This window comes from Pipistrellus hanaki (genome assembly GCF_964339955.1).
Source record: "Pipistrellus hanaki genome assembly, chromosome: 8".
Classification (NCBI taxonomy): Eukaryota; Metazoa; Chordata; class Mammalia; order Chiroptera; family Vespertilionidae; genus Pipistrellus; species Pipistrellus hanaki.
The window spans coordinates 54228868-54256074 of NC_140510.1; the positions used below are offsets into that span (position 1 = coordinate 54228868).

Consider the following 27207-nt stretch of genomic DNA (forward strand, 5'->3'; position numbering starts at 1 on the left):
AATCATTGGGGCGGTGCTGGGGCCTGTCGGTGATAGAAGCCAGGAGAGTCCTCCGACCCAGAGAAGGGGCTGGGTACGGGCCAAACCCTAGACCAGGGGAGCAGAGGGGGTGCTGGAGCAGCAGTCAGTGGGCAGTGATCCTCCCACCCACCCTGGTGTCCTGGTGGAGAACCCATTCTGACAAGAAGGGGAGGCCACCTTTCTCCCAGGTGCCTTTTCTGGGCAGACCCCTTCTTGAGCAGCCTTGAAAGTGCTTCCTCCGAAAGCCAAACTCAGGACGATCCCTATTCTCCCCAGGACTCCCATGCTACCACACGTTCAGGGCCCTGCTGTCCTTTCCCACCACATGCCTATCCTGACTCCTGTCTGTCCCTCAGTGCCCGGTGAGGGCTGGCACATTGCCCCAGGATGCCTTTCTTCTCCCTTCCCTGGGACCTTGCCTCCCAAACACCTGATGTGGTGGGAGCTCTGTACTGCCCAGGGCTGCACACCCCCACCCTAGTCCACCTCCTTCCTCCCTCCCCAGTGCTCTCCACCATCCCTAGTAGCTCCCACCCCACCCGTGCCACTGCCCTTCCCCCATGACAACCCCTCCTCCCCACATCCCTCCACCAGCCTGGCTCCCTAACCCTGCCAGTCTCCGTCAGCCTGTCTCTGGCCTGTGCCTGGGGTGGGCCACGCTGGGGCGACTCACGCGTGCGGGTAAGCAGCACCAGGGGCCTGCTGATGTCGTTCCTATTGTTAGCGTGGCGCTTGACGGAGAAGATGGAGATGTTGTAGGCCCTGCCGGCCCCCAGGGCTCGGAGCTGGTGGGAGGAGCGGCTCTGGTCCACGAAGTCGGTGCGGCGGAAGGAGCCGTCAGCGGAGGCGTAGGTGACCGCATACCCATCCAGCATCTGCCTGGCAGCCTGGCCTTCGGGTGGGTGCCAGGAGATGGTGACCGCACTTTCCTCCACTTGGTCCACCTTGAGGGCCGTTGGTGGGAAGAGCTCTTCAGGGTTTCGGTCAAGAACAAGGGAAGGGGGGCGGTCAGCTGTCGGCCATCACAGCCCCGGACCCCAAGCAGGTGCCCAGCCTGGTGGCTCTGGGGCCTGGCTACCCTGGGGCAGATGTGGGCACTGCTGGCAGGGAAGCCACTCCTGGCACCTGCAGGGAATGCTTTCATTTTGGTTTCTGGCTATTGCTCCTGAGATAGGCTCCTGCACACACATGACCTCACTTAAGCCTCCTGGAAGGTCTCATGCGCACATGTGACTATTCATGCCACCTTCGACTTATGTGCCCCTTCCTACTTCCTTGGTAGAAGCAGCTGTTCATATGCTCTGCCCTGTGGTGGAGGGGGAGCCTCGACCCTTTGGCATGTCCTTTGGGATGTCTACTGCCCCCCGAGTGAGGAATAGAGTCCCTACCACCTCATTCTGGTGCCCTTATGCCTCACCTTTGGCGCAGTCCTTGCCTGTGTAGCCCACTTTGCAGGTACAGCTGTGGGACCCATTGCTGGCCAGGCAGTAGCCACGACCCCCACAGGGGCTGGAGAAACAGGGATCACTCACTGGAGGAGGGAGAAAAGCGGCATTGAGCTCTGGGGTGTCGTCAGGCCCCCCACTGGCCTGGGTCTTGCTCTTGGGGGACTTGGCTGTTCCTGTGTGGGTATGTTTTTGGTGGAGATGAGAGTTCTATCAGGCAGCTTTTGGGGGGTGGAGTAGGAGAAGGGACACTCCAGGATATGAGGTCAGGGCTCCTCAGAGGCTGGGCAGGTGTGGCCTTCTGACGCTGAGCCAGGCCATCTTCCCAGCACCCCAAGCCAAGGTGCTCTGGCAGGCAGTGACGTGTGGTGGGTGAGCACCGAGCTAGCCCTTCCACGGCCTCCCCCTGCACTGCGGCTGCAGCTACCCTTGTGGACTTGAATCCCCACCCAGAGCAGGGACCACAGGCTCCCAGCATGGCCACAGAAAATACTTGCAAACAAGCAGCGAGTCCCTGATCACTCTCTCAGCTGCTGCCCTGCCTCTGGGCCCCTGCCTACCTGACATCATTTTGCTTGTCCCTAGGCAGGCTCCTGTGTCTGCAGTCCTGTCACAGGCCTTGTCCCTGGAAGCCCCATCCACCCTGCACAGCTAAGTGCTGCCCGCCAGGCCCGGGGGGGGGGGGGGCTGGGGACACGCCCATAAGCAGGTCAGCCTTCCCCACAGACACATCTGTTCTAGGAGAGTGGTGTGACAGCAGTAGAGGGGATGCAGATGAGACAACCCCAGAGAGCAGGCAGTGCTGGGGGCACGACCCGTCAGAAGTCAGGGAATGCCTGGTCTGGGAGAGACCTGTCCCAGGGGGAGACTGTGCCAGGTGTAGGGACGGGGGTGCCCAGACCCGGGGCTGGAAAGGGACAGCAGGGGAGGCGGGGGAGCTTGGAAGGAGCCAGAGGAGGATCGTCGGGCCATGCCCCACCTGTCTCACAGTGATAGCCGAAGAAACCCTCTGGGCAGACACACAGGTAGGCCCCGCCACCGTTCTTGCACTGGCCTCCATGCTGGCAGGGGCTGGAGTCGCAGGCATCCACCTCTGGAGAACACCCAAAGAGTGGGCCCGAGCGGCAAAGGGGTGTCTGGGGGAGGGAGGAGAGGACAGCGGGAAGAAGGGAAAGGGCGGCGTGGACGAGCCGGGGGTGGAAGTCTCTCTTATCCTTGGTGGGTGCCCAGCTCTCCCTTCACCCTAGAATCCTGCCTGCCAGGGAATCTGTCCAGCAGGGCCAGGGTGGCTGCCCCCTCCCCTCTGCTCTGAGTGGCCCAAGGTCTGGGCTTTCAGAAAGCAGTTTTGCCTGGGTGTCTGGGGCATCACAAGTGTGGGTGAGGGCCTGGGCACAAGGGGACCCACCCAAGCATAGCCCCTACCTGTCTCACAGTGGACTCCAGTGAAGCCTGCGGGGCACTGGCACACAAAGGCTCCTGGGAGGTCCCTACAGGAGCCTCCGTTTCTGCAGGGCTGCGCCTGGCACTCATCTGTGTCTGAAAAGACAGGACATGGGGCTGCATGGCCTACATGGCCCCACATGGACCTAATGGGCCTATAAGGACCCCACATGGTCTTATATAAGCTTACATGGGCCTACATGGACTTACATACCACCAGGGTTCTGTGCTCAGCCGGAGGCTTCTGCCTCACTCCTGCTCTCTTCACTGCGTGCTCCACAAAGCCCCCACCCCAAGCTACTCCCAAATTTATTGTCCAGGCTAGACATCCTGGGCCTGGCCTTGCCTGGGTGGTGTCACTGTCTCAAGGCTTAGAGCCCCACCCAGGTGTAAGGAGTTCATGCAGCGGGCACCTGGCAGGCCCCCACTCCCTCCACCAGCTTGGAGCACTGGCCAGGTATCAGGGCTGTGACCTGCCCTCTCTGAACCCCATCTTGTCTGCCCCTGAAGCCAGTCTGCAGGAGCAAGAGAAGACAATCAGTGTTTCTCAGCCAAGCTCCCAATCTCCCCAGATAGTTGGAGGCAGAGCCGGCAGGGGCCTGAGTGTGTAGCCAGTCAGACACCAGCCAGGGTGAAGAGGGGTCAGGGCAGGCCATGGGCAGGCTGCGGAGCTGCTGCCCCGTGGTGAGGGCCAGGCTGTCTTACCCAGCTCACAGTGGGCTCCTTCATGCCCTGGGTTGCAGACACACAGGTACCCGGCGACTCGATCCTGGCAGGAGCCCCCATGCAGGCATGGCTGGGATCTGCACTCGTCAATTTCTGGGAGGGTGGAGTGCCAGGTGCACGGGTGCCAGGAGAGATCCAAGAATAAAGCAATGCTGCCGTCATTAGAGGTAATGACTTGAAGCCAAATTAAGATGCATATAAATGAGTTTTGTTCTGAGAGACACTGTGGAATTCAATTTCCCAGCTCAGGTGGACGGGCCCAATTCAATTAATAACAATCATGTACGAAAACAATGCAATGGGGTTGATTCCTTCGTTTTAACATGTTCACCCTGTGTGCTTCTTAAACTGGGAGTTGTGCTACTGAATTCAAAATGTTCAATTTATAAAAGTTTAGAGAATCCAAGATGGCTGCTCGGGTAGACACCTAACCGCAGCAGCACACAACAATTTCAATGGAATACAACTAAAATGTAGAGTGGACATCGCCCAGAGCTACAGGTAGTCGACTGACTGAAAATTCTACAACAAGAAGGAAAGAGAAAACCAGAAGGAAAATCAGAGGAGCTGAAAAAAAGCCTAAGGTACGGAGACATGCTGCGCCCTTGCACGCACGCGTGCGGAGAGGTCGCAGCCGGAGAGGAGAAGAGGGCTGGGTGCTGCCCGGCGTTCCCTAGCAGGAAGGAAATAAAACCCCCAGCCTGGGCTGAACCCCAGAACCGGCAGCGCTGAGCCCCAAGTTATGGGCCAGACCCTGGGGACCCAGGCTCCGGCAGGGGGAGACGGGGCTGTGAGGTGGAATCCCAGGCGAGCAGCGAAAAGCAGGGCCCCCGGAGTCACGCGCACATTGCGCGCGAAGGACTGAATGTTGACTCTGACGCTGGATTACCCTAGCCGGAAGGAACAGGGCCTCTGGTGGTGCTGAGCCTCAGTCCGGACTGCTCTGAACCCCAGTTCTGGGCCAATCCCTGGGGACCCAGGCTCAAGTAGAGGGAGACGGGGCTGTGAGGTGGAGTCCTGGGAGAGCGGCGAAAGGCCGAGCCCCCGGAGTCGCGCACATTGCTTACAAGGGAAGGAATGTTGACACTGATGCAGGATTGCCCTGGAGGGAAGGAAATGGGAGCCCCGGCTGTGTTGGGCCCCAGTTTCGACTGCTCTGAACCCCAGTCCTGGACCAGACCCTGGGGACCCAGGCTCGAGCAGGGGGAGACGGGGCTGTGAGGCGGAATCCCAGGGGAGTGGTGAAAAGCGGAGCCCCCAGAGTCGCGCGCACTGTGCCCAGAGGACAGTCTGTTGACTCTGATCCTAGACTCCCCTAGTGGGAAAGAGAAAAAAAAGCTCCAGACTGGAGGAATGCGACAGGGAGCAGGAGCCCCTGCCGGACACCGGCCAACCGGGCGCTGGCAGGGAGCCGGGCGACGGGGCCCCCGGGGGGGGGGGGGTGCCCCTGAGCCTTCAACCTCTGAGCGCGGGCAATGGAGCCAAGGCCTTGGGCTGCTTCCTGTGTGGCGCCGACCCCGGCAACAGGCTGGAGCAGCTTGGGAGCCTGCAGAGAACAAAGGGGTGCCACAGGCCAACCTGCTGAGCTCCCAGGACAAGGAGGAAGAAACCAAAGAAGTTCTCAATGTGAAGAAATCAAGTGAGAGCAAAAGATAGTAAAATTACTTAAGAAAGAATACAAAGAAGATCTTGAAAAATCAAAGACTAAGTCAGAACTCAACTCACCAGCCAACATTGCAACATATATGCGTTTAAAAAAAAAAAAAAAAAAAGACAGAATGTTGGAACAGCGGCGGCCAGGCCTAGAGTGCCCAGGCACAAGGCAGTGGCAACCGGGCCCGGAGCAGCAACGGCCAGGCCCCAGAGCAGCAGCAGCCAGAACCAGAGCAACAACAGCCAGCACGGGAGCAGCCAGACCTGGGGCAGTGGCAGCCAGGCCTGAGGCGGAGGCGGCCAAGCCCAGGGTGGCCAGTCCAGGAACACCCAGACCCGGAGTGGCCGGGCCCAGAGAAGCCGGGCCCAGAGCAGCCGGGATGGGAGCAGCCAGGCCCAGAACAGCAGTAGCCAAGCCCGGAGCATCCAGGCTGGGAGCGGCCAGACTCGGAGTGGCCGGGCCCGGGGCAGCCAGGCCCAGAGCAGCCGGGTCAGGTGCGGCCAGGCCCGGAGCAGCAGCTGCCAGGCTGGGAGCGGCCAGGCCCGGAGCAGCCGGGTCGGGTGCGGCCAGGCCTGGAGCAGCAGCTGCCAGGCTGGGAGCGGCCAGGCCCGGAGCAGTGGCTGCCAGGCTGGGAGCGGCCAGGCCCGGAACAGCTGGGTCGGGTGCAGCCAGGCCCGGAGCAGCGGCTGCCAGGCTGGGAGCGGCCAGGCCTGGAGCAGCAGTTGCCAGGCTGGGAGCGGCCAGGCCCAGAGCAGCCGGGTCAGGTGCAGCCAGGCCCGGAGCAGCGGCTGCCAGGCTGGGAGCGGCCAGGCCCGGAACAGCTGGGTCAGGTGCTGCCAGGCCCGGAGCAGCAGCTGCCAGGCTGGGAGCGGCCAGGCCCGGAGCAGCTGGGTTGGGTGTGGCCAGGCCCGGAGCAGCAGCTGCCAGGCTGGGAGCGGCCAGGCCCGGAGCAGCAGCTGCCAGGCCCGGAGCAGCCAGGCCCGGAACAGCTCGCTCCTCGCCTGCCTCTGCCCCACGGCTGCCTCTCAGACATGGCTGGAAACTTTTGTGGGAACTTGAGGGTCTGCTGAATCAAGTGATGAAGGCTTAGATCTGGATGTGTTGAGTTAGTATAGGGCTGGGGTGTTGATCTGTGAATGCCTTGGGTGGGGCCTGGATGAGGCTGGTTGACCTATTTGGAAATGTCTTTTGTGTGAAATGTATCATTGGGCATGTGGAGGTATTATTGATATGAGAAAATACTAAGTAACTGATTTACTATCTGAAAAGGGATTTACTATCGGGGAAAGGGAGGGAGGAAGAGACTGAACATAAACTGTGCACCTATGGATGAGGACAATGGGGGATGGGGAGGGGGCGGAGGGTGGGGGGGAAACCTGGTGGAGGGGGGAAGAAATGAGGAACCTTTGTAATAATATGAACAATAAAGATTGATTAAAAAGAAAGAAAGAAAGAAAGAAAAGTTTAATTTGAATGCTTAACAACATGTGAGTAAATAGATGGTAATGATATAATGACTCCTGGAGCTGCACTCAACCTGGGCAGCAGAACACTGAGGGGCTCATCAGGTTATGTGCACATCCCCACCCCAGATGACACAAATTTCTGTGGCTTTCATTCCTGTGCCTGTTTAAATTTAAATTTTTATGATTTGCCTAACCAATACTATACATGGGTTTGCTTTGGCTATTTATGAACTTTATCAATAGTATATGTACTCTTCTCTGTCCACGCTACATTAATAAGACATCTCCATGTTGCTGTGGGTCTCTGTGGGATCCCCTTTTCACGGCTGTATAATATTCCACTGTGTGATTATACTATACTTTACCCATCCTTGTTTGGTGCACACTTGGGTTGGTCCTAGACTTTTTACTATTGCAAAACCAGTGTTTCTGTGTCTGCTTCTCCATCTACTGCTTGTGGATGTGCACCGAGAAGTGGAGTTGCTAGGATACAGCTTATATGAACAGCTCAATAGACAGATTAACAAGTAGTATTCAAAGTGCTTAAACAATTTGCACTTCCTCCAGCAGTTTTCTCACAAATCCTGTGGATCCACATCAACACCAACACATAGGCCTCTTCAACTCCAGAAGTTTGGCCAACTGCATGCATCTCAGCATGCTTTTGATTGGCATATGGGTGGTTGCTGCATTCTTTACTTTCACTGGTTCTGTGTACCTCCTTCTCCATGAAATACCCGTTTGTGAGTTTTGCTGATTTTCCTGTTGGGTTGATTATTCTTTTCTTATTGATTCATAGAGTTCTTCATATATTCTTGAAAACAGTTTATACTTTATATTTCACTTTTTTCTTTAAATTCCTAATTTTCATAGTCAATTTGCCCATTTCCCCCCTTTTATAGTTAGTGCTTTATTTTTCTGGCTTATGGAATCTTTTCTTACCCCAAGGCCAAAAAAAATATTTACCTATATTTCCCACACAAATATACACTGAGTGGCCAGATTATTATGATCTCTAAAAGCATAATAATCTGGCCACTCAGTGTATATCCTATATAATAAAAGGCTAATATGCAAATTGTCCCCTTAACCAGGAGTTCAATCAGCAGGCAGGTCAGCCAACCCCCCATGTCCCCTCCCCCTGTCCAGGCTGACCGGACCCCATGCACTGGCCCTCTAATACACACACACACACACACACACACACACACACACACACACACACTGAGTGGCTAGATTATTATGCATTCAGAGGTCATAATAATCTGGCCACTCAGTGTATATAGTTTAAAAAAATTTTAATCCTTAATATATTTGGAATTGATTATTGTGTATGGTGAGAAGTGGGAAACCAATGTAATATTTCTCAAAGTGCATGGAAATTTTATTTCAGCCATGGTGAAGATTTTCTCGCCCTTTTTAAAGAAGTTTATAGCCCAAGCTGAGATAGTTCAGTGGATAGAGGATAGGCCTATAGACTGAAAGGTCCAGCTTGTGGGCTCAATACCCAGTAGGGGAGTGTACAGGAGGCAGCCAATCAATGATTCTCTCTCATCATTGATGTTTCTCTCTTTCCCCTTTCCTCTTTGAAACCAATAAAAATATATTAAAAAAAGAAAGTTTATAATTTTGGCCTTTATATGTATGTTATAATGAATTTCACACATAAAAATTTATCATGATGTTGATACCATTTTACATCATTTTCTTTCACTTCATTTCCCACGTGTTCACTGCTAGAATATGAAAATACAACTGGTTCTGTATGTTGACTCTGAATCCTGTGATCTAGTTAAATTCACTTATTAGTTCTTTTGTAGAATTGCCTTAGCATTTTCTCTGTTCACTATTGTGTCATCTTCACTGCTTCTTTTCCAGTAGATACATCGTTAGTTCCTCTTGTCCATGGCCCTGTCTGGGGTCTCCAGGACCACATTGGGAGGAGTTGGTGAGATGGACACCTTTGCTTCAATACTGTTATGGCAGGAAGCCAGTCATCATGAAGTATATTATTGGCTGTTGAGTTTTTCATGGGTTCCCTTCATCAGGTTGAAGAAATGCTCTTCTACTCTTAGTTTTCTGCCCCCTAGTGAGGTGATCATATGGTTTCCTCCTTTATCTCCTAATATGGTGTATTACATTGATTGATTTCCAGATGTTAAACCAGCCTGTGCTCTAGAGATAAATCTTCACTTGGTCATGATGGTTTTACTTTTTATGTAGTACTGAGTTTAATTTAGTAACACATTGTTAGGATTTTTGTATGTATGTCATGAGAATGTTATCTATAATTCATTTTTTTGTAACGTCTCTGTCTTGTTTTGGTATCACAGAAATACTGGTCTCATAAAATAAGTAGAGAAATACTCTTTCCCCTGTGTTTTCTAAGAGCTTGTATACGGTATAATTCCTTTCTTAGATGCTTGATAAAATTCACCAGTGTTATGAAAATCTGGTCCTGATATTTTATTTGCAGGAAGGTTTTTCATTCCAAATAAAATTTAATAGATATAGGGATATTCATATTTTCTAGTTTTCCTTCTGCCAGTTCTGGTAATTTGAGTCTTTCAAGGTATTCATCGATTTTATCTAGATTGTCGAATATATTGGCCTAAAGTGACAATTCCCCTGTTGTCCTTTAAACATTGGTGGGGTCATTAGTTATGTCTCTTCTTTCATTCAAATATTGCCAATTTTTCTTTATTTTTCTTGATCAGTCTAGATAGAGGTTATCTATTTCATTGGCCTTTTTCAAGGAACCAGATTTTGGTTTCATTGATTTTTCTCTCTATATATGTTTTTTATAATTAAATTCTCTAAATGTTTATTTATTTATATACTAGAGACCTGATGCATGAAATCTGTGCAAGGAGTTCAGTCCTCACAGTCTGGAAAGTTGTTGGGCTGTTCAGTTTAATTAGCATATTATGATTTTATTATTATAGATTTTTTCTGAATGTTTTTGATATATAAAAATGCAACTAATTTTGTTATAATAACCCATATCTACTAAATATGTTGTATTTTCTATCATATTTTAGTAATTTATAGATTAAACACAACTGTATCATCTAAAAATACTGACATTTTTACATCCTCCTTTAGCATTTTCATGACATTAATTTTTTTTTTATTGCATTGGCTAGCATAACCAATATAAGTCTGGTTAGACTTAGTGGTAATGGGCATCCTTCTCTTGTTTCCAGTTTTAAGGGGTATGCTTCTCTATCTAGGATAATGTTTATTCTAGGTTTAAGAAGTGGCATAAGTAAAATCGCCTCAGACGCTAATTTTCTTCCCCTGTTGGTGGCTCAGCCTGTCCAGTCCATTCAGCAGAACTGCTTTTGAATTCCAGATTAATCTCCTGTATAACAAGGATCGGTACGTGCCCTGGAGTGGGAATTGAACCCTTGGCTCTTTGGTGTGCAGGCTGACACTCTAACCACTGAGAACACTGGCCAGGATCATTACTATTTTTGAGATGGTTGTACTTCTCTGGGGTCTTTGCTGAGTGCTCACATTCCCTGGGGCACTGACTCCTCCCCTGACAGCACACTGGGGAGAGGGACGGGTGTCTAGCCAGTTCCCTCCAGCTGGGGGCTAGGAAGGACCGAATGGAGTAAAGGAAAGCTGCCCAAGGCTCGCGTTGCCCACCTGTCTTCCAGAGCTCTTCCCCTGAGCTCTGCGTACAGGCTGGGCTTTGTAGGACATTTGGGAGACAGAAATGCATTGTGAGCCCCACCCATCTCTGGAGGCTGTCACTGTCCCTACACTAATTTGTCTTTGTTTCATGAAAAATGTGTAAACATCACACAGATTTTCTGATGAGCAATTTGGAATGCTTTGGTTCAATGCAATAACCCTGCAGTTGTGTTAGCAGCCCCATGACCCCACGGGCATCGTCAAAGGGTGCCCTGCCTCCAGACCACGCAGCAGCACTGTGGGAGCCTGGATGATGTCCCCTAGAGCAGCACGCCTCAACATGTGGGGGCCTCCAGGGCTTGGTCAGTGTGGGGTCTGATTCCACAGGTCTGGGAAGGGCCTAGAGCAGGAGGTGGTGCGGCCTGAATCTGACCTATTTCTTTGGGACTCTGCCCTTGGGCTCCCATAAGCTGCTCCATCTGCAGAGGCTGGGCTGCTCTGAGGACAGGGAGCCCTTAGAGGATTGTCAGGAGTGGAATTGCACTGGCCATCCCACCCTCACCACTGGGCTATACTGCCTCACTTCTCCTGAAGGAGAACAAAGGGAGGAGGGGCAGAGCGGGTCAGAACTGCACACCTGGGCTCCTCCATGAAGGCATGGCCTCACTGGTTCTGCCCACCCACCTGCCCCACCCCAGAGAGCCCACAGATCACCATGGCATTGGGGAGGCTCACTCCAGACACCCTGCAGCTGGCAGACCCAGATGGAATTAGGGGCGCTCAGAGCCTTGGTCCCATGAGTACCATGCCATTGAGCCTAGCTGTGTGCCGTTGAAGCGCCACATGGCATGCATGACCTCCTAGAGGGTGCAGGGCACCTGCCCAGCCCCACTACTCTGCCCACCAGGCCACAGAGCTCAGAACCCCTGCCTTGACCATCAGGATAAGCTGCCCAGAGGTTTCCTTCCTTCCCTTCTGTTTCCTCCACCCCCTGCACACTATCCTTTGCTCTTCCAGGATTAGGAAGAATTCCTTTGCCCCCACCCCAGTCCCCCAGCCTTCTCACCCGCCTGGCACCGGCGTCCTGTGTAGCCAGCTTGGCAGCGGCAGGAGAAATCTGTGCCCAGGTCCTCGCAGGTACCCCCATTCACACAGGGGCTCCGGAAGCAGGGGGAGGGGGCTGCAAGGTCACAGGGGCCACTATTACCATCACTTCCCCCCCCCCCCCTGGCTTCTGGGCTGCACAGAGATGTCCCCTCTGTGCTGCTCTGCCTACCCCCTCCCCTACCCCCGCCTTGGGCAGCCATGAGGGATGTGTTTTCTGTCTCTAGCTGGCTTGCATCCACCTTACCTATCTCACAGTGCCGCCCAGAGAAGCCTGGGGGACAGTCACACTTGTATTTGCCGATGTAGTGGAAGCAGGTGCCACCATTGTGACAGGGGCCGGAGGCGCATGAGTCTGGCTTCCCTGGGAGTAGAGGGCACTGTTGGGGTCAGGTGTCATATACCCACCATCTCTGCCCCTTCCCTGGTCCCCAGATGTCCCAAAGCAGATGTGGTGGTGGGTTGGGGGTGGTTCCCACCCCCATTCCTAGCCGATCCCAGCCGGCAAGGGCCGCACCGATCTCACAGTGCCTCCCGGTGAAGCGGTAAGGGCAGTTGCAATGGTACTCGCCGCCTGCTTCCTTGCAGGTGCCCCCGTTCCGGCAGGGGCCTGAGCTGCACAGGCGTGGCCGGACTGTGAAAGGAAGGCAGAGAGAGGGAGGCAGGTAAACAAGGTCTCACGACACCCCCACCCATGTCTTCTCAGTCCTCAGGCCCTGGCCTGCTTCTCAGCCCCACAGGCCTGGCAGCAGCAGGGGCCAAGCCAGTCTGTAGATCCCCTCTCCACCGCGGAGCCTCTGCCCCAGGCCTTTCAAACTGCATGGAGGGGACCATCCAGGGTGGGCGCTGGTCAGTAGTTAGGGAAGAAAAGTTACACTCTCAAGTGGCTGTGTAGTTGACATTCTCTAAGTTGGATTAGATTTAACAAAATCCTAACGAATGTCCCTCAAATCAGTGATTCTAAAAGCTGTTTGAAAAAACGCTGAGCAGGAAACAAGCCTATTCTGAGGAAAGCAGTGATGACCAGGAGGACACAGACCAGATCCAGGAACCCCCGAACCACTGGAAGGGGAGCCGCAGGCCCATGGGGCCAGGTGCCCAGGACGACCAATGCCCTGACAGATACCCTCGGGCAGGGGGAGGAGCCAGGCCACTGGCGCTGTCCGGGGTGCTGACACCCACCTTTCTCACAGTGCCTGCCATGGAACCCACGTGGGCACTCGCATGTGTAGGAGTCGTCCTGGGCCTCACAGGAGCCACCGTTGAAGCAGGGGTCGGAGTCACAGGGTGAGGGCAGTGCTGTGGGGTCAGAGGGCAGCCCTGTTGCATTCTGGGCAAGAGGCTGGCAAGGCCACCCTGACACCCTGGCTGGGACCGAGGCCCCTAAAATATACGTTGCTGGGTCTTGATTCCTCATTCAGTCTCGAAAGCCCCTCCCTGGAATTTCTTTTATCCTCGATTTTCCCAGAATTCAGCCTCCCTCTTCTAGGAGCTGGGATTGAGCTCACCAACACCATCATCACACATTGTGGTGGTAGTGGTGGGGTTTAATCACGTGCTGCATTAGGCACCTGTTGACATGTTAGCAGCTAAGCTAGAGGCTTGGGAAGACGCTGCATGGCACCTGTATGCGGTCAGGTGCCCTTTGGCTGTCAGCCTGCTGCAGGGAAGATGGGTAGAGACCTGGCCTGTGTTAGAGGTCTGCCGACTGGGTGGTGGTGCACCCACAGGTCCCATGGTGCACTGCAGGGAAGCCACCGCTTTCCTCCCAACCCTTCCCCCTCCCCCCAGTTTGTGGGCGCCAACCCAGCCTTCAGGCCTGTCCACGCCCTCCACCCCTCTCACAGTGGCTGATGTTGTGGTCAGTGTGGCAGACGCACAGGTAGCTCCCGCTGTACTCCATGCAGTAGCCGCCATCGGGGCACTGGGTGTTCATGTTGCAGGGCGTGGCTGTGACTTCTGTGTGGGGAGGAAGAAGCCCTATCGCAGGTCTTCCTAGGGACCTGGTGTTCTTAACAAGGGTGGGGCCGTGCAAGACCCCGTGACCCCACCAGGGAGACCAGGTTCAGGCCCTTTTATTGCCAGCTCCCTCCTGGGGTGGGGGTGGGGGTGGGGTCACAGAAACACAGGTGGAGGGTCTGGCCTTGTGGATCCTGGTCCTGGCCGAAGCCGCCTTCAAACCCTGGTTTGGAGGATAGTCAGGGGCAGGCAAGGTGTCCCCGGCTCAACTCTGGGTACCTACCAAATTCGCAGAGGAGCCCAAAGAAGCCCAGGGGGCACTGGCAGAGGGTGGTATTGCCCGCGAGACATCTGCCGCCATTTCGGCACTCACAGTCATCCGGGGTTCCTGCCATGGAGAGAGGAAGGAGCCTCCGATGTGGGGGTGCTAGAGGGCACAACCCTTTCCTGACCCTGCCCTGCTCCTGGCGACCTTTCCGTAAGAGCTGCCGTGTGTACCCCCACACGCTCACACATTCTCTATCCTGCTGTTTGCATGCACACCCCACAGGAGGCCCCAGCCCGGCCGCACGCACTGTCCCTGCAGTCGAGGCCCATGAAGCCTTCGGGGCACTCGCACACGTAGCCCTCATCTGCGTCGACACAGGTGCCCCCGTTCTGGCAAGGGGCCGAGAGGCAGGGGTCAGGTACTGGCTGGCTTCCTGTAAGAAAGACAGTGGTCACCAGAGCAGCAGCACACATTGGGGTTTCAACCTTTGTTCCCAGTGCCAAGCACAGTTTAAGCCTGAGGCTTATTTCCTAGGAGCTAATTTCCAGCTGCCCCTTCCCCGAGAGCCCCTCTTTGGAGCAGAATGAGAAGCAAGGGTAAGAAGGGCCCACGGTGGGCACCGAAGGCCTCCAGATGGTTCTGCTTGAGCATCTCTTAATAAATAAAATACTGGGATTTTCCTGATACCTTTCTGATGTTGATTCTAGTTTAATTTTGCTGTGGTCGGAGAACACAATCCCTTTGAATTTATTGAACCTCATTTTATGGTGGCAGGATGGTCCGTCATGGTGAGTGCTCCCTGAGCACTGAGAAGAATGTGCGTCTGGATGCCCATCAGGCCAGGCGGCCGATAGTGCTGGGCAGGTCCATCCTTGTCGACTTCGTCCCCGTGTCCTGAGCTGCCGGTGTGTTCTGACCTCTCCACCGACAATGATCTGTTTCTCCTAGTGGTTCTGTTAGCTTCTGCTTCATGTATCGTGATTCTTGTTAATAGTATATTTAAAATTGTTGATTCTCTTGGCAGTTTCTCTCTCTGCCATTATGATAGGTTTCTCTTTTGTCCCTGGCGGGTTTCTCGTACTACAGAGAAGCCGGGCCAGATTCCCGGGATGAGTAATGGCCAACCCCTTCCTCTACATTTCTTCCATGTTCAGTTTCTTCAGATAGTTTCAGGATTGATCGTTAAGTTAATCCATAGTAAAGCTGACTTTCGCTGGCAGTGTACTTCCCTGAGTTGTAACTGGTGTAGATCAGTGTGGCCACGACGCCCCGTCCGAACTCTTCAGGGTCACAGATGTGCCCGGTCCACCCCACATGCAACAGAAGGACCTGGCAATGTTTTATTCCCTTCACTCAGAGGTCAGTAAACTGTGGCCCACAGGGTTTCCCTCGCCTGGTGAGGGGTCCGGGGCACAGGCGGTATGTTGAAAAGTCAGTGCTCTCCCTGACAGGGGTCACCCATGCCTGCATGTAATTAGGAGACCAGGCCAAGAGGAGAACTGATTTGCTCGGCCTCTCACAGCACGTGGGTGGCTCAGCCAAGACCAGTTTCCCCGCAGAGACTCAGGGGACAGGCCAGTGTAGGGGACAGGGGTGGGGCTAAGCCACACAGTGATGGAAAGAGGCCAGTGACCCCGAAAGCACTATCACCTTTGGGGGGTTACATGGCCATTACCTGCCTCGCAGCGTGGTCCCTCGAAGGGCCCTGTGCACAGACAGGTGAAGTTCCCCACAAGGTCGACACATGAGGCTCCGTTCAGGCAGGGGCTGGAGCCGCATTCGTCCACGTCTGTGGGGAGCGGAGATAGGAGCTGGGCTTCCAGTCAGCCTTTGACCACAGCTCCACATTTAGTCAGGAGTAGCCCCTCCCTTCCTGGCCCCGCCCCACCCCTCTCTGCCTCAGTCCCCCTCGTCTCCCTCCTCCCCACCTTCCCGGAGTGCTGGCCACTCACCTGTCTCACAGGTGTTGCCCGTGTAGCCCACTGGGCACTCGCACACCGCGGAGCCGCTGACCACCTGGCACCGGCCGCCATTCACACACCCTTTGGTGTCACATGGAGATTGTGCTACAAGTGCAGAGGGTGGAAGGCCGCTGGAGTCCTGGCTGCAGTGCCCCTGGGGCCTGTCAGATGGTGGGGGTCCTGACCAGGGCATTCCTCATCCCCCGGCTGCTGAGAGCTCATCTGCTGAAGGCTGCTGAATAGAGTTTCTTCCAGCAGAAGGTGTGCGTGCTGGATGGGGTCTTGGCTGAGCTGACTCAGAGCTGGACTCTGGGGCACTGGCTGAGAGATTCTTTCCAGCCAGGTGGGGGGGATGCAGAGTGTGATGGAGACTTAAAGGGTGTGCAGCACCCAGGGGTGCAGAAGGGGCCTCAGGGGTCCTGGGGGGTTGACATGTTGCTGCAGGGACATTGTGTGAAGGCACTCAATCCCCAGTCAGAGTGGGAGTGAGCAGGTGCAGCCCACTTCTGTCCACCCTCCCTTCCGACTCCCTGCTGGTCACTGAGCAGATCCCGGGTTTGGGAGACATTGCCTTTCCCCAGCTGCATTGCCTGTCTCCTAGCAACTCAATACAAGGACCAGGTACATCCTGGATGAATGAGAAGCCCTCTCTGGAGTGGGGGGAGGGAGGAAAGGAAAGAGAGGGCCCCACCCCCCAGGTGTGGAGGTGCTTTGGTGGCTAAAATCATGGGCAGCATAGATGGGAGCTCAGCTCTGAGCCAGCCTATGACCACTCGAACCCAGGGGTGTCTCAAGAAGGACCCCAACCCATACCTGGGCTGTGGGAGCTCTGGGGGTTGGAGAGAAACAGCCTCTATTTCTGCCAGTGCAGAAGGGTTCAGGGTTCCAGGGTACAGGGAGGAAGAAGCTAGGGGGTGTTGGCTCCTTCCCACATCCCCACATTCCCTTCAAGTCGGTCGTGTGGTGAGAGTGCTTGATGGCTCCTACCACACCCAGGCCCTGCCACCAGTCCGGCTCTGCCTGGGCCCAGTCTGGAACGGGGCACTGGCCTGTCCCAAGGCCTCTCCCTGGTCTAAACACTGGGGCTCCGGAGGCCCAGTGCTGTGGTCAGTGCTCCTTTCATGGACGCGCAGGCCTCTCTGGTGGCCCTTGCCTGGTGCCAAGCCCTCTGTGGCATGGCTGACCCGACAGTTCCCCCAGGCTGCCCACCACTCCTTGGCCGGACAGGACCACCCGACCACCCTGCAGCCCGTGGAACTTGGGGGCCCAGGTGGTTGCCTCTCACCTGTCTCACAGGTGGGTCCCCCGAAGCCAGCTGGGCACTGGCAGCTGAAGCTGTTGATGCCGTGTGTGCAGGTCCCTCCATTCTGACAGGGGTGGGAAGCACACTCATTCACGTCTGAAAAACAGGTGGGCTGGGCCTCAGTGGAGGAACCAGGGTGGGAGGATCTGCCACCCCTGGGAGGAGCCGGGAGGGGACAGCAACCTGGCCTTCCTGGGCCTCACCCTGGGGCAGTGGCTCAGAGGGGCATCTGTAACACCTGTCAGGAAGCCACTGTGTTTGGTAGCCCCCGTGGTGCCCCACACTCATACCCCCCACCACAGGGACAGAGACCCTTGACCTCGGGCACTTGGGGCCACTGGCTGCACTTCCAGGGGTCCCTCAGAGCCCAGTGCCTCCCAGTGGGTGGTGCCCTCAGTGAACTCACCCAGTTGGCACCTCCTCCCTGTGAAGCCGGAGAGGCAGGAGCAGGTGTAGGAGGGGTTGCCCGTGACGCAGTCGTCAATGCACTTCCCACCGTTGAGGCAGGGGCGCAGAGCCAGGCACACGGAGGCTGCGGACACAGGAGGAGCAGAGCAGTCATCCCTCCCTCCTCCCAGACCTGAAGTTTCCATCTCCAAGGAATGGCTGTGTCGCCCTCTAGCGGCAAAACGCCCAGGTCTGCGCAAGGGTGCCCAGTGCCACTGATGTCTGTCTTCTGCCTGTTTCTGTGGGTGTTGTTTCCTAAGCTGGTGAAGGGCAGGCCTTAGAACCCCACAGCACCTTCTTATTCCATTAATCCATCAGCTTCCAAACTTGTCTGAGGGACTAAGAAAACAGGGACCTGAGGACTCGCAGCAATATGGAGAGATGCCAGTGCTCCCCGTGGACAAGGGGGATCCCTGTGTGGAAACCACAGGTGGTGAGGGGCGCCCCTCAGACCCTCTGGCAGCTGCAGTCTGGTCCCAGCAATGCCCAGACAGCTACATAATTTGGGCATGCCCTGTGCCCTTCGTTCCCTGTGTGCAGAACCAGGTCTGTGCTCAGAGATGTTGAAACTGGTGTTTCCTGGCCAGGGTGGGGGTGCCTCCTAGGGTCCCTTAGGGCCACCCAGCGCTGCCCCCACCCAGCCTTCTAGGAAAGGCAGCATGGAGAGCCCTCTGGAGGATCAAGGCTGCTGGCATCTGCGGTTAACCAGCACAGATTGGCGCGTCTTGCCATAACTCAAGTTACCGAGGGCTCCAGAGAGCTGGCATGGTATCAAGGGAAGGAGGGGGGCACTCCGGAAAGCACCCTGTGGCCCAGAACGCCATCAAGGCTGTAGGACCGCACCTTCCATCACTTCGCTACGTGTCAATCAGTCTGCGCTTCGGCTACACGGTGGTACGTGGCAGAAGGACTGCCCGAGCCCTTCTCTGGACCAGCCTTGCTCAGGAGCTAGGGTTCCCGGTGCAGACGCGCCGCCTCTCAGGTGTGAACGGACCCTCCCTTCCTGGTAAAGCTGATGCGTGTGACTCCAGCACTGACCCACACTAGCTCCACCTCCTGGGCTTGCAGTGTGGGTGGGGACCCCAGGGAGCGAGTCCTCTCCCGCAGCCCTGCTCCCAGGGCCTCTGGGCAGCTAGTTTGGAGGGCCCAGCGTGCCTGCTCCACCTGTTCCCCCCAGAGGCCTGGGACAGAGAAGGAGGCATCTCTACAAAGGAAAGGGGTCTACAAAGGACTGTGGGCCCTCTTCTGAGGACCCCCCATTCCTCAGGGTCCCAGCCTGCAGCCTCTGCAGAGGAGTATGGACCTGCCCACCCCCGCACCCATTCCTTACTCTTCAACCACAACCCAACCCCCTGAGCCACCACTGACCAGAGCCCCCCTGGGGTGCAGGAGAGCTTGGCTCTTAGGTGCCCTGCTTGCTTTTCTGGAGGAGGGAGAGAAAACATTGGCACCTGGTGCCATGAGCCCCTCACCCCATAAGCTCAGTCTCTCGACTGGGGGCTATTGGATGGGGGCTCAGTGTCTGTCCCTCATGCACTCACACCCTACCCAGCCCTGGCCCTGGGGTGCATGCCTGCCTCCTTGGGGGAGCTCTCACTCATTTTATGTTAGGGGGAGCAGCCCTTCCCATTGGCCTGGGTCTCTATGGGTTAGAGGTGAGTTGGGGGTGGTGGGAGGGACCAGGATCAGCCTCAGAATGACCAGGGCTTGGCAGGGCTTATGATCAGCCCCTCTAGCCGGAGTGGCTGAGTCAACCACTGACACCATCCCTCTATTCATTAGCATGGTTTCAGGAGGGTCTGTGACTCGCCCAGTGCCACACACCCTTCTGCAGCCAGTCCGACTGTCCCCACTGGTCACGTGCTCCCCCCTGGGTTGGACCCTTCCTCCTCTGCAGTGTGTTCTGAGCCGGAAGGCCCCCTGGCTGTCAGGGACCCTTGGGTGTCTCCCTCCCTGCGGGTAGATGGATGTCCGGGTTGTCAAAAAAGCTGCAGTCCCAGCAGAAAAGGTGAAATGGGGTGAACAGAACACCTGCTTCCCAGGTGATCTGGGGGACACAGGTGGCCCGGGACCCCCATCTCGGCCCAGGAAGGAGGCTGGGCTCCTCCCCTCTGCACTGCAAACCTTGGGCTCCAGCGGGACCCCCGGCTTGCGCACCGGAGGCTCGAAGGCCCCCCTCCCCCCAGGCAGAGACTGAGGCTCTGGGGCCAGCGGGGCGGGACAGTAGCCGCAGTGGGCGGAGCCACACGCAGCCCTGGGACTGGGGCGGAGCTGGTGCCCAAGTCCCCGCCCCGCCCCTCCGGCACCTCCCCCGCCCGTAGCCCACGCCCCTCCATAGACCACGCCCTCCAAAGGCCACTCCCCTCCCTAGGCCACGCCCCTCCCGGCGCCCGAGCTGCTCGCTCGGTGCTCTTACTTGCATGGGCGCAGCCCCCCACGCGCACCTGGGCATCATCGATTCTGAACGCCCAGCGCCCGGGCACGCCCACGTTGGTGCTGGTCTCCACCTCCGCCATATCCGAGGTGCGCGAGCCTGGGATATTGAAGTAGCGCCGCCCATCTCCCGCGTTGAAGCCAGCCTGGGTGGGCGTGAGAGAGTGGGGGCAGGTGCGGGCTGGGACCGCAGGTCTCCCTAAAGGTCCCACCTTCTCCAGATGGGGCCCTGCCCCATCCACCATTCCTGCACACACTGTCAAGGTCAAAGAGCTTGTGTGGGAGACAGCCGGAGAGCTCTAAGGTTTAGGGGTATCCACCCCTTACCCCCAACACGTTGTCCTTGCCAATGTCAGCCGCCTCCCAGCCAGGCCACTAGCCAAGGACTGGGTTGGGCCTGGCACCCCCACGTCTCCTCCCTCCCAATGACTCACTGCTGGGTTCTGGGTCTCTCCTAGGGCCCAGTGGCAAGTGCAACCTCAGGGGAAGTAGATGGGGGTGCACAGCCAGAAGGCGACCAGCAAGCCCTGGGCACTGGCGCTTGACCATGCCCCCCACACCTGGGATTTCCTGCTGGCCAAGTTCCTTGGGGCCACAGCCCTGCCAGACCTAGGGGCAGTCAGTGCATACAGATCCCATGACCTTCTTTCCCTGCTGCAGTGGCAGGCAGTGTGGTCAGGACAAAGGCCTTTGGCCAAAGATGTTTCTGTGGTTCTGGGCTGTGAGAGGCTTGGATCGCCTTACAGCAGCCTCTGCACACCATAGTGCATGTGGGGGTGGGGGATGGGGTGGGGGCGGGGAGAGGTCTGCCTGTTTCATCAGCTCATGACAGTGCTGGCAATCGAGAGCAGGAACCCCTACCTGGGCCGCGATGCCCCCCAGGCCAGAGGCGTCACCCCCGCTGCTGGCGTGTGTGCCTGTGGTCCACGTGATGGACTCGTAGTTGAAGATGGTGAAAGAGAACTTGCCGTCCGTAATGAGCACAGTCTGGAACGTGTTGACCTGCCAAGGAGGAAGGCCTGAACAGGGTCCTGCCCCTCTCATCTCCGTTCCCAGGCCCTGCCCCATCCACTATTCCTGCACATACTGGACGTTTGGTCAGCCACAGGGCAGAACCTTGATGGCCTCGACCTCCATCCTCCACTGTGTTTCCAGTGCCTGAGGCCCTGGCAAAGGCCAGCCTGACCCCTCCCCCATACGCTGCACAGGGGCTGTGGGGGCCCACCGATGCCCGGAGCAGACACTGTCCCCTGTGGGGGCCGGGGACACAGAGCATTCCTGCTCAATTGGTCAAATCCACATAACTGCCTTGAGGGAATAGGACAAAAACATAAAAAGAAAAGGGAAAGATGTGAGGAATCAAGGAAAAGCGTTTTTTAAATAATTAGGTTTTATGATTTTTATGGAATTCTATTCCAGAATGTTAGTGGATAGGGTACATATGAGATGCTATTTCACATTGAGCAAAGAAAGGATCATGGGATAAAAAGGAAATTCTGAAAAACAATGAAATCAGAATTTTACCTTACTCATGAAAATAAAGCCTAAATCAAGTAAGGCTGCAAATGACACTGTCGCAGCACTGGGAGAAATAATGGGGACCGTGGAGAGCCTCTCAGGGAGGCTCAAGCAGGACTTATGTTAACACAAAAACCAGAGAGAAAGAGAGAGAGAGAGAAAGAGAGAGAGAGAGAGGGGGGGGAGAGAGTTATACATTTGGCTACAAAAACTTCTGAATATCACAAAGTGCCATGAGTGGCAAACAGCAAAGTGAAAAATGTTTTTATAATATATGCAGCAGGCAAGAATGTTTATATTCTTAATACAGATCTTCCACAGATCAATGAGAAAAAAGACCAAAAAGATAACACAGGCTATGCTCAGATGCATGACAAGTAGAATACAACCAGCAGGTAACACAGGAACAGATCCAGTATCGCTAGGAATCAAAGGTGTGGAAGTTTGAAAAGGCAAGGAAGAAAAGCGGGGGGACTCCTGGCTGGGGTTCTGGGAACCGGGCACATCCATGTGGCATGTGAGAATGCATGGGCACATTTTTGCGGGGAGCATGAAATTCTGCAGGCAGTAATCTCCCTTTTAGAGGCTCATGCCAGGATAAACCTCAGTGACTTGAGGTTGTGCATGCCCACCTCAGGGTACCCTGCTCTTGAGGCCTTGGACTAGCGGCTCTGGGCCAGTGTGTGGACGTGGCAGTGACCAGAAACCGTATGGTGTATAGGCATACTTTTTTTCATTGTGTTTCATTTATGGCACTTTTAGAAATTGAAGATTTGTGACGACCCTGCATTAAGCAAGTCTGTTGGTGCCATTTTCCAACAGCATTTGCTTACTTTGTGTCTCATTTTGATAATTGTCACAATATTTCAGACTTTTCATCATTATGTTATCTGTGATGGTGATCTGTGATCAGTGATTCAATGTTACTATTGTAATTGTTTTGGGGCACCATGAACCACCCCGTTAAGACAGTGACCCTAATTGATAAATCTGTGTTCTGACTGCTTCACTCATCGTTCCCCTGTCTATGCCCCTTTCTTCAGGCTCCCTGTTCTCTGAAACACAACAATAGTGACATTGGACCGATAAATAATCCCACAATGGCCTCTAGGTGTTCAAGTGAGAGGACCAGTCACGTGTCTCTCCCTTTAAATCAAAAGCTAGAAATGATTAAGCCTAATGAGGAAGGCATGTCGAAAGCTGAGACTGGCTTAAAGCCAGACCTTTTGCACCAAACAGCTAAGTTGTGATGCAAAGGAAACACTCTTGGAGGAACTTAAAAGTGGTATTCCAGTGAACACGCAGTGATAAGCTAAACAGCCTTATTGTTTATGTGCAAAAAGTTTTAGTGGTCTGGATAGAAGATCAAACCAGCCACAACATCCCCTTAGGCCAAAGCCAAGCCCAGATCAAGGCCCTAACTCTTCCCAATTCTATGAAGACTTGGGGGAATTGAGGGGACTGCAGAAGGAAAGTCTGAAGCTGTCTGAGGTTGATTCATGAGGTCAAAGGGAAGAAGCCATCTCTGTAACATCCAAGTACAAAGTGAAGCAGCAAGGCTGATGTGGAAGATGTGGCAAGTTATTCAGAAGATCTAGCTGAGATAATTAATGAAGGTGGCTACACTGAACAACATTTGTAATACAGATGAGACAGGCTCATATTGGAAGACACCACCTAGGACTTTGATAGCTGGGGAGAAGTCAATGCCTGGCTTCAACGCTTCAAGGACAGGCTGACTCTCCTGTTAGGGGCTAATGCAGCTGGTCACCCAAGAGCTCTGATGGAAATGGACAATGAGACTAATGTTGTTTTCATGCCTGCTAACACAGCACCCATTCTATAGCCCCTGGATCAAGAAGTCATGTCAACTTTCAAGCCTTATTATTATTTAAGTCTTATTATTTTGTCAGACTATAGCTCACATAGATATGATTTCTCTGATAGACCTGGGCAAAGTAAATTGGAAACTTTCTGGAAAGGATTTACTATTCTAGAAGCTATTAAGGACATTCATGGAAATAGATCAACAAAGCAACTTAACAGGAGTTTGGCAAAAGGTGGTTCCAGCCCTCATAGAAGACTCTGAGGGGTTCAAGACGTCAGTGAGGAGTAACTGCAGATGTGGTGGAAATAGCAAGATACTAGAATTAACAGCAGAGTCTGAATTACTGCAACCTCATGATCAAATTTGAATGGATGAAGAGCTGATTTTTACAGATGAGCAAAGACGGTAGTTTTTTGAGCTGGAATTCACTCCTGGTGAAGACGCTGTGAAGACTGTTAAGGTGACAACAAGGGATTTAAAATATCACATACTCTTAGCTGACAGGGGTCGAGAGCACTGACCGCAGTTTTGAAAGGAGTCTGTGGGTAAAATGCTTATAGCACTACGAGAAATATTTTGTGAAAGGAAGAGTCAACCAGTGCAGCAAACATAATTGTCATATGTTAAGAAAATGCCCCGCCACCCCAACTGTCTGCAACCACCACCCATCAGTCAGCAGCCATACATCAAGGCAGAACCTTCCACCAGCACCATGATTACCCCTCACTGAGGGCTCAGATGATGAGTAGCATTTTTTAGCAATATAATATTTTTAATTAAGATATGTAATTTTTTTTAAGTGTTCAACAATGCTATTATACACTTAATGGACTACAGTAGATTGTCAACATAACCTTTATATGCAATAGGACACAAAAAAAGTCATATGACTCGTTCTATTGTGCTATTTGCTTTATGGCGGTGGCCTGTGTGTCTTCTTAGGTCAAAGTTAACATGGGAACTGAGCGCTAGTCTTTGGGAAGGTGTGGACGTAAGTGCTCGAGTTCTGAGGACAAGGAGGGTGATGGCCATGAAGGCGAGTGGCAGCACGGTCCGGGCAGTGGGAGCTGTGTGCTGGCGAGGCCCGGATTTGAGGAGCGTTAGCCGCTGCACCAACACCACCCGTGGATCACCTGCTCTGGAGCTGCTGCAGCAGAGAGGGCTCCCAAGTCTCCCTGTCATAGACCACCTCCCACCCCAAACTCAGGACCCCGACTCCCTGTCTTATGAGGATGTGATGTGGATACTCCCTTTCTAACTGACATCTCCGGGTTTGGAAATGGGAGCATTAAGGTTCTCTGTCAACTCCGGGGGCGTTCTGGGTGCCTCTTCCTCTGCAGAGGTGAAAGAATAATTTTTAAAATGAGGTAAGGGAACATATAAAATGAGGAAAATGCTCACAATACTGTTGAGTGAAGAACAAAACAACAACCACTCACAGAACAACATGTTCTTGGCTGCTCTATTTATTTTTCAGACTGGGTCAGTGTACACTAGGAAATGTTGACGGGGAGTTGTCTTCTGGTAGAGGAATTATAGTTGGGTTTTCTTTACCTTTTGTTACAAAGTTGTTTTGTTAAAAATTGGTGAAAAGAAAACAAAAAACAAACCTTACAAAGTATCAGTGGGCTCAGTGTGGACAGAAGGTCACCAGTGCGCGGATCTGCAGTCACGTTCACAGAAAAGCCCGCACGGGGAGTGTCTCCCTCTCGTAGGCACCTGCCTCACTACCTTCTTCCTCTCTCTCACTTGTTTGTTTTGGCTGCTGGGAAGCTCAGAGCCTGTGGGCATCTCATCACTTGGCACATCCCTCCCTTGACCCACTCGCCCACCTTCCCAGTTCCCCTGGGCCACCTCTAGGGACCCTGGGCTCCACCTCTAGATGCCCGCTGGGCATGGCCATCTTGGCACATCACTTGCACCCCTAGAGCCAAGTGCAGGCCTCTCTGTCCACCCCACCCTCCCCAGTGAGTGTGACGGGCACCAGGCTCTGCTGTGATTGCTGTTGCTCCCCTGCTGCCCAGTGTCCTGTCACATCCCTCCAGTGGCTGCTCTGAGCCATCCTGGTCCTCCACCTCCAAACCATGGAGTCCCTAAGACCCACCCTCTGGCTGGCACAGCCATGCTGGCCACTTCAGGGCACCTGGCACCTTTATCACATGGTCGTTTGTGACACCCCATAGAGAGCCATGTCCTATCTGATCTGTACAGAGCCTGCCCCCCAAAGAGGTGCTCCTACAGAAATGTGCGTTAAATGCGTGAACCAACAGCTCAGAGAATCTCTCTACTCCCATTGCATCCTCTCGTGCATGGTGTGACCCCAGGAGGGCCAGCACTGTCCTCATTGGGGGGCAGGGACCCACCAGGGGGACCCGCCCACCAGCACTACCCTGCTGGGCAGAGTGCTCACTTATTCCTGAACTCACATTTGTTGTTTGGCACAGTCAAGGATGGAGTACAAGACGTGATAACTTCCTGTCTGACCCTTTGAGGACAAAAGCATTCCCAGTGGAAAACCTGCTAACATATCACCCTTCTCTTCTCCCCGCCATGTGAGCTACTCTCCCGGGCCTTGTCAGGTTCTGGCCTTCATGAGTGACTACCGGGCCCGAACCCAGTTTTTCCTCTCAGGCATGGTCCCGCCACTGAAGCTGACACCCCCTTAGCAAAGTGGTCGCCCTGGAGGGAGGCCGGGACCCAGCTGTGCCTCCCCCTTCCCCGGGACAGACACTCACGGGGGAGGAGGAGCTGCCTCCGAAGAAGGTCACACGGTTCCAGGTGGCGATGAACACCCAGGTGGCAGAGAAGTCCGGCAGCTCGGGGAAGTAGCGTCTGACGTCGTCCGTGGCTCTGCGCAGCGTGGCTGGGTCGGTGGCCTCCCGGTAGTACACATCCCCTGCACGCCGGTTGTCCACATCCGCCCAGAAGGCCGCCACCACACAGCGGTCCTTGGCGATGGGAAAGGCCACTGGGGTGAACTGAGAAACCTCCTTCAGGAAGGAGATGATCCCATTGTTGTTCACCTGTCAGGGCAGAAAGCCAGAGAGGGACTGATGGGGGCTGTGGGTGGGCAGGCGGGCCAGCGCCTCCCAGCCTCCCCGACCAGGCACCCTGCGAGGTGAGCCCGGCTTGGGAAGAGCATCCCAGTACGGCCTGGCAGTTCCTGGTCCCACAAAGGGGACCCCTCAGCCTGATCAGTTCCCTCCTAGACAGGTCGTGTCCCAGATGCCCTGCAGGGTACCCAGCCCTGGGCTGCTGCTCTGGGGTCCGGGAGCCCCAGTGTGGGCCCTTGTCTTTGACAGGTGGGGCACTCAGGCCTGCTCAGCAGCCATTCCAGCCAGGGGCCTTCGGAGGGTAGGACAGAGTCCCAGCCTCTGGCCTGGAAGGATCAGGTGAGGGCAGGAGTGCCCACAGAGCAGAGGCGGGGTGCACAAGGGCCAGCATTGCCAGGGGAGGCTGCAAGGGTTTCAATGACAAGTGGCTTCTGTGCTCAGGACTCTGGGAATGGGGAGCCCTAGAAACTCCTGAGCAGAGGAAGGGGAACAGCATCATTGCAGCTGGACAGCCCTGACCCTGCCACATGCTGGCTATGCAACCGTGAGGTGCAGCCTGGGCTCTCTGCGCTCTGGATTTTTACCTCAGAGTCGGGGCTAATGCTGCTGCTGGCCTCGCAGGGTGCTGGACAGGGTGAATGAGTTAGCGATCACAGAGCTGGGCTGGAGGCTGTCCTGACTCACTCCGGGGAAGACTGTGGTCAGAACTGTGTTTTTAGAAAAGACCTTCAGGACTCCTCCTTAGGTGAGGGAGGCTCTGTTACCCAGACCAGCAAAAAAGGCCGATAAATATATCTCTCAAAGGCACCACCGCACAGACAAGCGAGTGAGGGTCTTGATTCCACGTGGAGCACAAGGAGCCTGGAGGGGCCCAGGCATTCAGAGCTCTTTCCCTGAGAGACTATGTCCGCGGACACAAAACCCACAGCTGCAAAGCAG

General features: G+C 54.7%; 1 protein-coding gene across 11 annotated transcripts in view; it reads right to left on the reverse strand.

Annotated features, from left to right (window-relative positions):
• Positions 1–27207, reverse strand: part of SNED1 (sushi, nidogen and EGF like domains 1) — a 54711-nt gene that overhangs the window by 17242 nt on the left and 10262 nt on the right. For 10 of the 11 annotated variants that reach the window (XR_014795662.1, XM_084891360.1, XM_084891359.1 and 7 more), the window contains exons 2-20: positions 25951–26238; positions 20731–20871; positions 19853–20015; positions 17396–17521; positions 16972–17085; positions 15678–15791; positions 15401–15514; positions 14033–14158; positions 13741–13845; positions 13344–13457; positions 12681–12797; positions 12016–12132; positions 11746–11862; positions 11461–11574; positions 3612–3725; positions 2889–3002; positions 2446–2559; positions 1439–1552; positions 695–991 (exon numbers count right to left, since the gene is read on the reverse strand). Coding sequence is in view for 10 of the 11 variants with exons in the window: in XM_084891360.1 (XP_084747486.1) it covers positions 695–991; positions 1439–1552; positions 2446–2559; positions 2889–3002; positions 3612–3725; positions 11461–11574; positions 11746–11862; positions 12016–12132; positions 12681–12797; positions 13344–13457; positions 13741–13845; positions 14033–14158; positions 15401–15514; positions 15678–15791; positions 16972–17085; positions 17396–17521; positions 19853–20015; positions 20731–20871; positions 25951–26238 (2623 nt within the window). In the remaining variant the exon portion in view is untranslated. The remainder of the gene's footprint in view (positions 1–694; positions 992–1438; positions 1553–2445; positions 2560–2888; positions 3003–3611; positions 3726–11460; positions 11575–11745; positions 11863–12015; positions 12133–12680; positions 12798–13343; positions 13458–13740; positions 13846–14032; positions 14159–15400; positions 15515–15677; positions 15792–16971; positions 17086–17395; positions 17522–19852; positions 20016–20730; positions 20872–25950; positions 26239–27207) is intronic. The other variant, XM_084891356.1, reaches the window with a different exon arrangement.